This window comes from Coloeus monedula (genome assembly GCF_965178545.1).
Source record: "Coloeus monedula genome assembly, chromosome: 7".
In the NCBI taxonomy this organism is placed as follows: Eukaryota; Metazoa; Chordata; class Aves; order Passeriformes; family Corvidae; genus Coloeus; species Coloeus monedula.
Genome location: NC_138787.1, coordinates 11,743,353 through 11,759,304, shown reverse-complemented (window position 1 = coordinate 11,759,304; position 15,952 = coordinate 11,743,353). Strand labels below are relative to the sequence as shown.

Genomic DNA, 15,952 nt, shown 5'->3' with positions numbered 1-15,952 from the left:
CAGATCTCATCTGGGTTTCAGGGTTTAATTTGACAATGCCCTTTCCATATGGCAGCTTGTGCATACATTCCTGGTGGAGTTTTGCTTTGCTGCCATGCACAGCATTGCGAGAGCCAGTGTGTGCCCGGAGCTTTGCAGATCTCGTAGCCGTGCGCTGGGCTGCCGGCGGGGCTGGGAATACGCCGTGGAGCTGGGCTGCCGCCGGGCACCGGCACCACGCTTAAAGCAGGCAGGGTTGTAAACTGACGTCAGGGGTGTTTTCAAAGCAGCTGGGCTGTTGCCGAGGGTGTTTTGGATGGGGTTAGGCTCGGCTTTGGTGCCTAGAGAGGCACCGCGGCATTAACGAGACCTGCCCCGGCCCCTGCAGATGTGCGGTGCCGCAGCCCAGCGTGGCTGCCCCGGCAGAGGGGTCGGCACCGGTGCCTCCATCCCACCCGCGGGCACAGATTCCCCTGCTCCTCTGCACAAGTGCAGACCAGGGCTCATTTGTATTTAGTTTCCCTAATTCCTGTACTTAGCCGTTCTAATTTTTTTGGACTCTGTATCTTGATGAGGCCTAGATAAGCTACAAAGGCAAGCAGGCAGGAAACCACACGGGCAGTCCCTGACCCTGACTAACTGGAAACCATCTGCTTATTTGGGGAGGAAACATCCATGTATATCTCTTCTAGCAAGTCTGCCGCATTTGGGTTTTTCTTCCTTTCCCTCCAACTGTTGACTGAGTGTGTGTTTTCCATAGGCAGGATCAGGGAGGGTCAGCTGTGGCAGCTCTCGTTTGCAGCAAATGGGTCTGGGTTTCCCGATGGCAGTGAGTAACTGCCATGTGAAGGAAATACTTCTGTACCAGAACAAGTTTAATTTACATTTCATGCAGTCAGGACACGTTTTGTCTCAAGATCTTGCAGTGATTGTGTCTTTTAGCCACTTATCATGCATTCAGACTGTGGTTTGCTGGAAGGAGTATTATCACTTTTAATCTCTAATTTTTCCCTGGTTTTGATTCATTTCTGTGGTTCTCTTTGTCCCTCTGTGTCAAACAAACAGCTTATGCCTTTTTAATGGCCTGATTAGCACCAGGGAAGCACTGCTGACTTGGGGTAATGTTACTTGTGGTGTTCCCTTGTTTAAATGAGAGGAGGAGTAAGAATGCTGTGTTGCTGTGTTTGGGATCCATTAAAGTCCAGTCTGGACCCCTGCCTGAAGCAGGTTGTAAATCTTTTGGCTTCATGAATGCATGTTGGAAAAGTGAGGGGGAATGGTTTTGAGATGATGCCCCCCTTTTGGGAAGATTCAAGGATAAGAGCGATTTGGAATAATTTCTGGAGAGAATGGAACAAAACCATGGCGAGACAGAACAGAACCAGTGAAGAAATCCCAAGGTACATGTGTGACCCTGGGGCCATCAACTGCAACACTCACACTTTGCTCCCAGGTGTCTCTGCCGAGAATATATTTGAAAGTACTTTCTGGTTTTATCAGACTTACTGGCCAAGCTGCTAATCAGTGTTACATTGACCAGAGGACTCCCACATGCAATAAAAATCATAACCTTTATTGGATTTTGAGATAGAAAAGATTCACATCCATCTCCTTTTATAAACTGCATTACATTTTGTACTTTCAGAGCTCCCATCAGTACAACCCTTTGTAAATATGATGGTGAAGAATGTAGGTGGGTAGATAGATGGCTATGAGTTGCTGTTCCTTGGGTGGTACAGCCTAGAGCTATAGAACTGCTTGAGCTTAGTTAAAGGGGTTGCTGACATTTCTGAAATACTGAAAGAAACAAATATGTTGGTCCTTTCTAAATTATTATTTTCAGTTCAAATAATAAAAAAAAAAGGTTTGTGGCAGTTTAGAGCAACAAGCAACATAATGCTTTGAAGGAAAATAGGAAGAACTTGAAGAGCAAAAGTTGTTCTGAATAAAAGCAACCAGAATATGCTGTTTCATGAAAAATGCCTAAACAACTGCTTGAACTTTGTCAGAATATTCACCCCTCTGCTGCCCCAGGCAAACAGAGACTTCACTTAGGCAATAGTTTGATGTCACTCAGTCGACATTTTTGACCGAAAGATTTTTGACTGAAAAATGCCACACAATCCTAACCTTATTGAAGCAGAGAGTGGTGTTCTGCATTTCTGGCAAAAGCCTGGGGCTCCTTGCACACAGACCTACAAGCTGCAGGCTTATGTTAAATGTGAGCTTTACCCCTGTGATTATGTGTGTGTGTGGCCAGCTGTGGACAAAGCAGTCCATGGAGTTCCCCACAGCAGCCAGGAGCAAAGCTGGATGGATCCCAGGGCCTTAACAATGCCATCTTCTGCTTTGTCCTAATACTGCCTCTCTGGCCTTACATTAAACTATTTCGTTAAAAATGAACAAAAAAATGTGAATATAAACTGCACGTGCTGTTGACTTTCCATAAAGTCATTTTCTACCAGCATCCAAAGTCTGTGAAATAGGTACAGGTCAGAGTAGTGAGACATGGAGCTCAACAGTATGGGAGAGAGATGCCCATGTAGCTCCCTCTGTCTTCTGCAGGTGCCCACCTTTTCTAGAACTTAATCAGGAAGACAAAGGATTTCAGATCTAATTCTCTGAGGCATCCTGTCTTCAGTGACCTAATCTGTGCAGGAGACTGTACTTTGGCCATTTGATTTTTATTTACCCAGTTTCAAGCTAAGGGTATAATAAAGCACATTATGCCAGTTGCGTGTGTGGTAATACTGGATATTTTGCTTTCACCATGGTAGTTGATTATAATGCACTTTTTAAGACTTACTTTCTAAAAAAAGGAATATTTATACTTTTATGTGTTTGATTCACACAGTATAGTTTGCACAAGTCCTGTTATTAAGTGCATTGGTGGTTACATCTCAAAAGCCAAAAAACATGCTGAGTAGTGTTTTATCAGCACAAATCTGCTATTTTCACTAACCATAACAGTCAGGTTCTCCTGACTTCTAATTGCTCCCATTGTAAAAATTAGCAGTAGAGTTGGGTATTCTTGAAACCCCAAATAGCCATCTGTAAGGACCTAAAACAGTTTGATGGGACAAATAATTACCCCCCCACCAGAATCCAGCATCTAATCCAAACATATCCTTCCTGAAATAATGCAGTGCCTACTCCTGGTCTGAGTAACTGGAAAACAGCATGATTATAGTGGCGCCATTCGTGCCACCATAGTTAGGGGTTTAGAGCTTGACCTTAAGCACGGCTCTAGGTTGGGGCTTGTCAGGGAAGATCTTGCTCACACTGCCCACAAATACTCTTCCAATTTTCAAAAGAAAAGGAGAACATGTGTAGTGTTAATTAAACAAGAAAGGGTAGAGGACACCCAAAGTGTTTTGTCTGCAGAAAACTAAACCAAAACCCCTTTTGTTGCCCCCTTAGTTCCTGTGGCATTCTGCCAGCTCCTCATCATGATTATCAGGGTTGGGATGGGGAAACGCAGAACTGACCCAAAATCTTTGGCAGACCCTCCCTTCAGCCACAAGCAAGCTCAGGCTCTATTTGGAAACAGCTAAGCAGAGCTCTGCACACCATAGCACCCCAGAGAGCCTTGCTAGGGCTGTGAGAGAAGGCACAGGAGAGACAACTCCGAGGCCCACAAAGCTCATGGTCTTGTTTTGGAGGTGAGTGTCAACTGGAAGGTTTGTGGCCCTCAAGGTGCACACAGATGTTGAAAGTCCCACTTGAGGGGACTCCACTTAGCATCACCATGCAGAAGGGTAGTGTTGATGAGGCTGTTGCTGTTGCTTTTTGCCTTGTGGAGGAGGCTGCCTTGCTACCACAGGTTACAGGCAAGAGAGACTTGCATGGCTTCTCCAAGGCTGGCAGAGTCCTGCCTGCCTGCCTGCCAGGGGTGCAGCAAACTGGCCCCCGTGCCAGCTGTGCTGGCTGTGCCCCATCCCCAGACAATGGAGCCATCCATCACCGATGCCTTCAGGAGAGAGTCTGCAGCGAGGTTGTGCAACACTTCCTGACCGCATCGGCTGCTCTGTCAGCAGCACCCTGGCTTGTGCCAGCAGCAGCCGGAATGGATCCGGCCGCTTGCATGTGGACACAGGAGGTACGTGCCGGCTCCACCTGCAGGCTGTGCAGGAGCTGCTGACAACTCTCCCAGGCTGCAGCCAGGTGTTGGACAAAGAGATACCCAGCGCTGGTCACAGCTACTCTGCAGTGAGCCTAAGGGTCTGGCTTAAACCAGCCCAAGATGGGAAATTCAGAGCTAATACATGAATGTTCATCAGCATGAGCTCATTTGTGCTGCCCCATAAAATCAGCCAGTTCTCAGGCACTTGCACAGCAATGAAAGTTGTGCCTGTGCTTTTGTGGGAAGAGTTGAGTTAGCATTCGAGGGAGAGCAGTTACCCCAGGAAACACCGGGACACTGTTCTGCATTGTCAGAGTTTTCTGATTTATTTTTTTAACATTATACAGACAAAATAGTGGCTATTGTGTAGGCACGTGCTGTCTATTAACAGAGATCAGGAAAGGGAAATAAACCACGCATTACTGAAGAATAAGATCATGATTGTGGTCAAGTGGTGGCAGAAGTTTTTTTTCTCTTTGTCAAGCTGATTTGTAAACATTCTTCAAACAACTGTGCAGACAGCAGTGCCACAGCTTCTTGAAAGGAAAGCAAAGACAAGGAAAGATTCCTCTGCACAGATGTTTTACAGTAACCTCTTAGACCTGTCCCAAAGTTATCTGGTCATCTGAAGTTGTCATTGCGAGCTATGCTGCACATGTGGCCTCTTAGCAGTGCAGTGTAATCAAGCTGTAATTTATATTTTATTTCCAGTGATGATAGCACTTAAAAATGTTTTGTGGTGGATTTGCTCTTTGATGCATGGTAAGCTCCTGTTAGCATTAATGGGAGCAGTGTGTGCTGGGGAGGGGGAGAGACACCTTCCCCCTGCCTTCAAGTCAAGATTAATTGTGTTTTGCTTATGCTTAGCACTTTGTGTGGGATGCCAAAAGCAACGTACAACTGAAAATTTCGTTGTTTTGTTTTTTGGGTTTTTTTTTAATTCCTGTTGTCTTTTTCGTCACCTTTTTGACCATTTTTGATAGTTTGGTCCTGGAGAATTGCAGGATAGGGCTGCTGTTTCAGAGGCTGGGTGTTCAGTGTCTTGCCATGCTTTCAAATCCCTGCCTATTTCCTGCCCTTGAGCAAGGCAACCACCGTAAAGCAAAGGGAAGCATGTGGCGAGTGTGCTCCAAAGATGTTGAAATGAATCACTTCAGCCAGCTTGCATTCCAGCCTGGAAACCAAACTTGCCTTTGACTTTGGGTTCCCTGTGGAACTCCTTTCTCTCCTCAAGAGTTCTCTCTAAGTCCCTTTTTGTATATCTCAGAGTGTGACTTGTACCTCAGAGCTGATAGATTTAGGACAGGGTTTGTCTGATCCAATATTCTGGTTCCAGTGGTGGTCAGGGGCGGATGAAGGGTGATAGGAAAGGCCTGAATATTTGGGGGACTTTTTTATTGTGTGACTGCTTTGTCTTTGCAGACAAAATGAATGGGACCCAGGGCTGCTGGCTTACGAGGTGTTGTAGCCACCAGTTCTGGTTGGCTGGTTTCATCTGGCTTTCATGAGATGGGGTACTTCATATCACAGACAAGTATTGTAATTATCTTTAATAAGGGTGTTTACTCTTGTGAAGCAATTACTAAGCTGCACTGGAAAATGCACAGGATGTGTGGCCAGCAGTTGAGCTACAAAATTAAAAGAAGCTCAGACTGAAGTTAGATGAAACTGAACATATTTATCCGTGTCAGACTTCCTACCATTTTGCACGCTCATATTGATTTCTTTTGACACGGTCTTCTTTTATTGAGTACCATATATTTTTTTTAATCCCTTACCGATAACAGTACCTGCTAAGGGCAATTGTAAAAGGAAACTAAAGTATATTAAACCTGCCTGGAGTCAAAATGTAATCTAACACCTGTAGTCTGCAATTTGTCATCACTTCATAGATACTTTTTCTTTTTTAATAACAGTTTTGGATTTCCCTGAGTTTTGACCTTAGGATAGTGTATAATCCAAGAAAAGCAAGGAAACTAAACCATGGTCTTTAACACAGCTTTATGGTGTCAAGGTGTGAAATCACTCTGAGAATGAGTCCAAAGAAAATACTTCCTTTGGTGCTGTGACTAGTGCTGCAGTGTTTACCCAAATGAATGTATTTTTGCAAGGGAAGAAAAAAAGAGTCGTCTAAGAACCACATTTTTAATAAGAAAGAAAGGAACACAGGTGCAAATTGTAACTTCTGCTACAGTTTCTTGTACGGACATTCCTAGAAACCTGTAAAGAGTCTTGGCACAGTGACTGTGTGTAATTAATGTTCTTATCCCTGCGAGCCCTGGCCTGGGAGGCTGTCACGAGCCTGGTTATGGCAGCTGCTGCCTCTCTTCTCTCCTTGCACATTTCTATATGTGAAGAGAGACCAGGGCTAGGGAGTGTAAGGCTCTTTATTTGAACAGATAATCTCCTGCAGATTATTCCTGTAAACTCTGCTAAGAGGGACAGTGCCTCCTTCTTGGTATAAGATTTTGTTGCAACAAAAGGGAGTTTGTCTCTTCAGTAAACTCTTAGCAGGATAGCTAGGCACTGCCAGGGGGCTCTCAGCTTACAGAGGTGAGGTGCTGCTCAGTAAAATGCAGCTGAACACCTTGTTTAGGCCTGTCCTCAGCCCTGCCTTTGACTTCAGCTGGCCATGGGGAAGGAGCTTTTCCAGTGGCTTGCTGACAGGAGGTGTGTGGTGAATTGTTTTTGCATGGAGTCAAACTGGTGGCAACTCCTGCTGATGAGCCTTGAACGCTTCCAAGGGCAGTAATAGATGGCTGGTGTTAGGTGTACCAAATGAAGGTTCTGGACCTGTGTTTTATAGTATGTGTCTGTTCTCTCTGGCTTTTCTTTTGGGGTCCTTAAGCAGGCTAAAATCTTGCTGTCTTTGGCATGGAAGTCCTTGATGTGATACAGTGTTATGGCTGGCTGTGAGAGCAATGTAAATACGAAGAAAAGCTGAAAGGTTTGACCCCTTCCCACCGCTGAGAATAGATTCACAGAATTATCTGTTTTGGAAAAGACCTGTAAGATCATTGAGTCCAACCATTAACCCACCAATGCCAAGTGCACCCCTAAACCATGTCTCGTATATGTAGGTGTGGCACTTAATTTAAGTACCTCTAGGGACAGTGACTCCACCACTTCCCTGGGTAGCCTGTTCCAATGTTTTACAACTCTTTCAGTGAAGAAGTCTTTTCTAATACCCAATTTAAACCTCCTCTGGCAAAGAGAAGGCCAATCCATTCAACTTTGCTTCTTGTGGGTTTGCGTTATGAAAATTGATATTGACCACCACATGCCATCAAGGTACCTGTCAGTGCTCACACCGTCTGTGCACAGACGATGGTGGTGTCTGTTCAGCAAGGGCAGTCTCTATTGAAAATGCACAGTCTTTCAAGAATGTAACATTTTTGGTGCCTCTCTTAGCAAGGGGCACCTCATTATCTCAGCAAATCCCAACGGAAGGGAGCTCACATGACTGATCCTCTCTGCAAAGGGATGGGCAGGACCACACTAGGAAACAAAAGAGCTTGAGGTTTTCACATAGAAATGCAGTTCCTGATTCCAGTGTGCTGCAAAGGCTGTCCAGGCAATGGAGGGTGACATGTCACAGAGTCAGTGTTGTCAGCTGGTGTCTCACTGCTGGTGGTGCCTGGGGGTGTGTGTGTGTTCCCCGCTCGAGCATCCTGCTTGGCTCCCTTAGCCACTCACCAATGCCACGTGTGTAGTTCTAGCTAGAAAGTGGGTGGAAATGGAAATAAACACCAGTGGCATAGTGAATCCAGCCAAAATTAAATACAGTACAGGCACAGACTGCGATTACATGATGTTCATCTTTCAGTTTGGGTTCGCTCACCTCTCTCTTTTCTGTGGCAACGCCTAAGTCAGGTTTCTCCTGTGGGAGCACCTGGAGATGTGGGGAGTGGATAAGTGTAAAACAGTGCAACAGTCCTTTCCCCTGATAGTTCTTGGCTTTGGATTTTAGATAGACCACAAACCCTTAGCTTATTACAAATAATCCTGATCACTCCCATAATGATACACTACATTATATACTCCCCTAAATTTAATCATTCAGTATCTCACTTCCTTCCCTGTAGGCATGTACTATTATATTTTACACATGGCTTACAGCTGCTTTTCATTGTGGCCTTCAAATCATATTTCAGTACAGTGCGATCTAAGACCAGTCACTTAATCATTTAAAGTCAACTTCCATCACAGTCATTTTCTTGCAAGTTTTCTACCAGGGCTCTTGAATTTATTTCAAAAAGATAAGTTTTTCTGTGAGGAGAAAGTCTACCTGATTGAACCTTCATGAAGCAGCATCTTCCAGAGATGCTCTGTTTTCAAATGTTGAAAGGCAGCCATGTCTATAGAGTTTGAAAATTAAATCTCTTGAAGGAATGGAAAGAGTAAGTCCTCTGGGCATGGAAGGAAATCTGTATCTTCACATTTGATTTGAAAGTAGATGAGAAGTCAGGAAGGGGAAGGAAAGTCAGCTCCAGATGGTGCTGGCTGTGGAGGAGGAGGAGGCTGCCCCACCTGTGGCTGGGGAGCAGTGGGAAAGGGCATGGGGGATGGAGAAGGGAGTGGGGAAGGGGGGCATGGGGCACCTGTGCCACAAAGTGCACCTTTCCAAGCCCAGCACCAGCTTTCCTGGGAACAGGAGAGCTGAGCGTGGCCATTGTTGTTATCCCTCACCTCAGAAGCCCATCATATCCGCAGGGCTTTGTGGTAGGTCCGGCCACCACGGAGGGTTCGCCTGCGCTGGGAGATGCGCTGCACCCTATACACAGAAGATCAGTGATGTTTCCTTCTTGGCAGTGCAGAGGCAGAGCAGCACTGACCCAAAGCTATATGGCAGGGTGTGCACAGCAGTGAGTGAAGCTGCTGGAAATTTTACCTGCAGATGTAGGAGCCTAATTATGACCCAAGATCTGAAAATCTGGAACTCCAAATATGGGCCATTTCCTCTGTGAGGCTGTGGCATGCAGAGCCAGATATGAAGTAAGCCAATCACTCAGATTGACCAGCATGCTCGTCAATCAAATGTAGTTTAAAGCAAATATTTAACATACAGGTAATTTAGATTTCATATTGTACCGTGTGCTCAGCAGTTGATCTGGTTTGCATAGAAAAGCATGCTCTGTTGTGCTAAATAGCTTGTACTGTCAGAAGGAGTTGCAAAACTGACCACAGCCCAGATCTGAAGGACATTCTGTGCATTTATTCATCTGTCTGTATATGGCTAAAGTTCTGTTGCTGACAAATACAGTGTGGCTGAAGTCCTTTGTTAATCCCACTGGCAAACGAGAGGAAACCCCCAGAAGTTTGTAAAATAATGAGATTTGTCTGTTAGAAGAGCAGCTTTAGTTTTTTTCATTACCTAGCATAACAGGAGATGAAATAAAATGCAACCTTTTTCTACTATTTTACACTGATAACCCCCAGGTTTTGCATTTTCTCTTCTGGAGAAGGTGGAGAGGTCACTCTGGAAAAGGAAGGGTTAATTGAAATTATTCTTTCTCTCCTGCTCTCAGCCCTCTCTTTGGTTGATTGCTTTATAGATGCTGTAGGCATCTCTTCATCTCCTTCAAATTAAACATTTTACTGCTGCTGATCCCGTATTGTTGGATTTTTTTCATCATTATATTTGATTGGAAGTCTTGTAACATTTTTCAAGCTGGATCATTTCTCATGCTATTTGTCAACTGAAAAGGGAAAAAAAGCCCCCTTCCAACTCCAACAAGAATGAACTAAGTAATTCGCACCCTTTCTGGATGTGTTTCTATCTCTGTTAGCTGCTACTTGAATCCAGCTTCTGATTAGCAATGCTACTTGCGGCTTTTTGTGTGACGCTGTCTGTAAGTTCCCTGGCAGTTTATTTGTGGTGTTAAATCCTTTTGATTTTGGCTGCTCTGGGCCTTACTTTGTCAGGTGACAGGACCAGAAGCCACAACAGGGGAGATTAGGTAGGGTCTCTGTGACAAATTTATGGGGCTTGGTCCCTGGCTAGAATCAGCGATCCTGGCTCTGCTGCTTTCAGTGCTCCCTGCTGACGTAGGTACAGATCCCACCCTCATCTGTAACCCTCTATTTGGAAACGTCAGCCCTTCTCTTTGAAAGCAATCCATGGACAAAAAAGAAATCCTCAAAGAGCAGCTGAGCGATTCCATTCATTGGAACATTATGCTCTTTTATTACAAGAGATGTAATAAAACATAAACCAGAGTATCTGTCATTTCCATCTGAGCTCCCCCTTTTCCCCTGCTCCCTGGTTAGCCATTTCTGTGGAACCCCCAGTATTTACGTGCTTGGGAGGAAAATGTACGTATTGGCACCGAAACAAGTTTGCAGCGTTTCTGTCCAGCAGTGGCTCTTGCCCGCGGTGTGGCAAGCCCTGTGCTGGCACCTGCTCTTGGCTGTCCCTGTGGAGCTGCTCCTTGGTGGGGTGTTCCTGCCACTGTCCCGGCACGGCTGTGCCCGTGGGGAGTGCGGGCAGCGCTGCCGGCAGCAGGATGTGCAGCTGTGTCCCTGCACTGCCGGCCCTCACTCACACCCCGCTGCTCACGGAGGCACCGGGACGTGGTGCCGGGTCCTGCTTCTGTGCCCGGGGAGCTGCAGCCCCGCGGGGAGCAGAGCCCTGGCCAGGTGCAGCCGGGCCACCGTCACAGCATCCCCGGCGGGCTCAGCTCCTCGGCCACGCCGTGGTGGGCAGTGCCTGGGGACTGCGATCTGCTTCCCAAAAGCTGGGACTGGAGATCGCTGACGTTACAAATTGTTATGGCAGGAACGTTTGATGAAGGAAATGAGGAAAGGGCTCTTCGGCACAGAGCCTTTTTATTTATTTGCATAACAGGCTGATATTCCACAGCGGGCTTCCCTCTTGCGGTAATAACTTGACTAGTGTAGCATTTTACGGGGGGCTCGGTATGTGTGTAAAATTCAGTGCAAGTTCTCAGCACATTTCCATTATTTATCCTTGGGTTTTTTTTTCCTTCAGAGAGCTTTAATGTAGGGTTGATTCTCTGGATATTACAGTTTGCAACAAAGATGTTTTCTTCTTGGTTAAAGAGCCAGAATTCCCTCTTACTTGTGGAAGAAAATAGTTATCCATATTGATTTTGTTAGCTTTGAGTGTCAAGCTCTAATAATTATTTCCCTGCATCTGAAGAAACCTCTGGGCAAATCCAGCACTCAATCCTGTAGGGGATTTTTTCCACTAATCTCTCTTGTATAGATTTGGTTTTAAAGAAAGCATATGGAGCTCCTCTGTGTTTCGAACAATTCAAAGCAGGTATTTTTTCCCCCGGAATAAGGGCTGCACGAGGCCCTTTCTTAGTCATTTTAAGTGGCTGTTAGGAAGATTAAGAGCTACATATGCTTTCTTTAAACTTGCCGAAAAGGAGATACTGTGGGTGAAAATCTGTTACAAGACTGCAAAGTGTGCTTGCCCAGAGGGTTTCTCAGAATGGAGGGCTATAATTATTTGAACTCAGAACTCCTCAACTAGTGAAATTACTGCAGATGTAATATAGAGAAATCTGTTCAGGAGACACATTAAAGCCACCTATGCAAAGCAACTGAATTGACAATGCTGTCCCTCTTAAGGGAAAGGGAAGAGAAATCTTAGCAAATCTCTGCACTTCTATTATTTTTTTTTCTTACAAAAAGTAGCTGTGATGGATTTTAATGCAAAATAATTATTCATAAAGTAGCACCTGACAATCCCACATGTGCCTAGGCCTTTGTGGTACTTGACATCTTGAAGAAATGGTCAAAGTGTCTAGCCTGAAAAGATGAGAGGAAACAAGAGTGGGGAGAAGAGGAGCAAAGCAGGAGAATGACTTTTCTGAGATGGGGCAACTGGCCAATCATCATGACCACGAGACTGTAATACCTTTTGACTTAATTTTTATTTTGGCTATTTTATATTTCTTTTTATTACTTGCATTTTTATTTCTCATTTATTTTGTGGGTTTACATTTATTTTGTAACATTTGCCTTTGATACCACTTTCTCCCTTCAGTCTGCAGTTACTGGTGTAGCTGTCTTACAGGTGAGAAAGGTAGTGCACAATGCATATTAATTGTACTTTTCTTGACCAAACCAAAGTGGGTCCTGTATACAAACCTGTACAAGTGCCCTTATGTCAAGCACCGAGGGGTCAGCATGTGAAGTGTGTGTCTGTTTGATCTTATAGGTGCTGCACAGACAGCAGTCCCAGCCTGCCAAGGAGAATTCCCCACCTAGAGAAGAGGCTCCTCCTCCACCTGCTGAGGACAGTTGTGCCAAAAAGCCAAGATCCCGTACCAAGATCTCCTTGGAAGCTCTAGGTATCCTTCAAAGCTTTATTCATGACGTGGGTCTCTACCCTGATCAGGAAGCCATCCACACCCTCTCTGCTCAGCTGGATCTCCCCAAGCACACCATCATCAAATTCTTCCAGAACCAACGTTACCACGTAAAGCACCACGGGAAGCTAAAAGAGCACTTGGGAACAGTGGTTGACGTGGCAGAGTACAAGGACGAGGAGCTGCTGACGGAGTCGGAGGAGAACGACAGTGAGGAAGGCTCTGAGGAAATGTATAAAGTGGAGGCGGAGGAGGAGAATCCTGACAAAAGCAAGGCGGCTCCAGCAGACATCGACCAGAGATAATGTGAGATAGAAGTGCAGAAAGCAATACATTGATCCAAGGATTTTCTGGTTTTATTTTTGATTTTTTTCCTCGTTTTAACTTCTGTTTGTTTGTTTCCGTTGCGCATGATCCATGTGCAAACCGAATGAATTCAGCATTGCCCGATCAGACATCGCCTTGACACAGACACTCGAGTGTTACACTTCCTGCATTTGACTGAAGCAATCGTTGTAGTCACATAGGATTATGCCTTCATCAATCTTGCACTTATGAAAGGGACAGCTAGCAAGTAAATTGGAAGAAAAAGTCCTATGAAATCAGTGAAGGGAAATTTACAACTTTGTGTGTGTATATATATATTTACATAAAATATATATATATTAAATTGCATGGGACGGAACTTTACAACCTGAAAGTATAGACTGTGAAATGAGTTCTTTAAAGATGAGACTTGTTTATGTATTAAAACCACTTCAAAATGAGTTGCTTTGGCTTTTTGATAAACTGCCGCCTGCTCTCAGGGTGTGGTGACTATTTTTGAATTCCTATTTATTTTCTATGTTTATCCCTGATTTTTTTTTTTTCATTGTTATATGGCTTCCTATCTGGCAACTTGATGGGTAATTTTTGAGGTATTTAAAGACATAAATCAACACTGCCAAAAAAAGAAAAGAGGAAAAAGAGAGAGAAAATGGAAAAACAAATCAGGGCACCTTAAAAAGAAAACCTAGTAAGTTAAAAGTACTTTGAACACAATGCACACTTAAAAGGATACAGCATGTTCCACTCTCCAGATAGTCCTTTCCGTAGTGAACAGATGAGTTTTCATGGGATTCAGAATGACTAAAACTGAAATTCAGTGCGTAGAAGACTTGTCCATTAACGAGGTCTTTATAGAAAGAGAAAAAAGATAAATGTGTTGAGATTTGATGTATGGAATTCATACTATCAACCACATTTTACTGTGGATTTTATTTACCTGTTCTTTGTTTCAGATCTTTAAAAGCTTCCTTCTTGTTGTTGCTTTTTGTTTATACTGAAGTGAAACGCACGCACGCACACACACACACGTGTAAAGTTACATTGCGACACAAAATGCCACAATCCCAAGAATCCTGTCCAGGTGAATTGCTGACAGACCGAGGGTTTGCGCTGGTGACTTCCCGCTCGCCCTGCTCGTAACCTCCCCCGTGTTTCTGTTGTGCTGGGCTTCCTCGTGTCCCGCGTTCCGTGCCAGTGCAATGCAGTGTTTCCAGCCGCAGGTCCCCGCTCCCTGGGGGGCCCAGGCGCTGCACTCCCAGCCAGGCCCTGCACTCCCACCCCTCCTGGGCGAAGGCTCCGCAGCACCCAGGTAGCAGCTACGTTACATAAAGCAGAGCCAATCCCAAGTGACTCTTCGATGGCCTGAGCACTAAAGCTGCAATAGCATCCACCCGCTCTGAGGCACCCTGTCGAGAGAGACGCCAAGTAGCATTCACTTTTCACTTCTGTGCAATGATTTCTGAGACAAAGACCTCACCTTGCAGCTGGATTGATTTCAGACGCCTGTAAACTGCAGCCGTAATGGTACCAACAAGAATTCTGGCTTTTTTCTTCCTTTTTTCACATGGGCTTTTCATGTAATCTTGACAAAGACCTCATGCAATATCACTTTGAAAGTTACTTTCTGTTTACTACACCAGGCAATGTAATATAACTGTTAATACTATTTATATATTTGAAAGGTATAAAAGGTAGGAGTTAAAAACGAAAAACAAACCTCTACGTGTAGATATTTACTCAGAACAGACAATATACAGGGAGAAGACGTTGCAATACAAGCTAATTCTAGCTGCTCAGTAACCTCTGGAGTTTTTATGAGATTTTTTCAGAGCTAATGTTTGAAACATGAGTATCTCTGCATAAATTTCATATCCCTTTGCAAAATTATGGTGGGTTGCTTACTTAATGCCCCTTTTGCTCTTCATCCTTTAGTTCTGTAGTGTGCTGCAGCTTTACTCAGAATTTTGATGGTTGCTGCTTTATGTTTCTCTCAGAGCTACGCTTTCAAAACTGTCTTCTTATCCTGTAGCTGAAATCACTCCATACATTTGAAAGGAAACTGAATTTTGCCAAGCTATGTAAGTTGTTCATCTGATGATGGCATCAACATTTGGTATCTTTTACACTTCAACCAAAAATTTTATTAGGTATTTTTTCAATGCTGAGTCTTGCCTTTTTATTTTTAATTTCACTGCCAGTTTTGCAGTGGTTCTAAGTGAATCTGTGGGCATTTTAGCCTGTGGTCTTGCCAGAACTTTGCGAATTACAATGCATATATGTCTATTTATTCAGTATCCATCATATAATATCTATTTGGAGAAAGAAACTTTTCTTGTAGTGCCTCTTAACAAAGCACAATTTTCCGCCTTTTTTGTGAAATAAAAAATAAAAAAAACAAATTGTGTTTTATTGCGGTATCAACAATGTGAATAAGGATTAACATATTGTAAATGTTCATTTTTCCATGTAAATCAACTTTATCTTCGTTATCACTAAGTGATAATTAATTTTTAACTTATGTGCATTGTTAGGCTGTTAGAATTTTTTGGTTGTTGAAATAAAACGCATTCAATAAATATGAATAATTTGTCAAGTAATTTACTGGGCTTTATTCTTTTCTCCTGAGCTCAAGTGGAACAAGGTGTGCAAGACCGAGAGGGCGTATTTGCCTGTTGAAAAAAGGTTTGATTGGTGTTGTTGGGTCTTGAAAACCTGCACAAGGCTCCTGGAGCTGGCACAGGTGACAAATCTGTATCACCAGGACTAACCTGTTGTGTTAGTGGCTTTCTGTGCACATGTAGGTGCATGCACAGGATGTTTCTGGTGAGATCAGGAGGAGGATGGGGGTGCCTTCAGCCTGCTGGAGAATATGCTCAAAACACACACATAAAGATCCACTTCCAGTCTGCTGTCTTCTTTTGCTGGTAGATTTTTTCTGTTTATAATTAAAAAGCCACAAATGACTGCGTGTCAGGAAACTTTTGGAGCACACATGTCCATGGTTAATGGACATAATAAAAGGCTTTATTATATTTATAGCAGGGCATCCTACTGAGTGTGTAGAGGAATGCCGGAAGGATTGATGTATCTGAGAAATGTGTGAAATGTTTTTGGGAAGAATACAGATAAATGGAAAAAACTGCTCAAAATTCTTAAGCTAACAAAGTGGTAAGTGCCTGGA

The 15,952-nt window shown here is 44.0% G+C and overlaps 1 protein-coding gene across 3 annotated transcripts in view; it reads left to right on the top strand.

Moving 5' to 3' along the window:
- The window catches only part of SATB2 (SATB homeobox 2), a 130,558-nt gene extending 115,378 nt beyond the window's left edge, over positions 1–15,180 (top strand). For all 3 annotated transcript variants that reach the window (XM_082284689.1, XM_082284688.1, XM_082284690.1), the window contains one exon: positions 12,294–15,180. In XM_082284689.1, the coding sequence (XP_082140815.1) occupies positions 12,294–12,749 (456 nt within the window). In that variant the 3' untranslated portion in view covers positions 12,750–15,180. The remainder of the gene's footprint in view (positions 1–12,293) is intronic.
- The last annotated feature ends 772 nt before the right edge of the window (positions 15,181–15,952 follow it).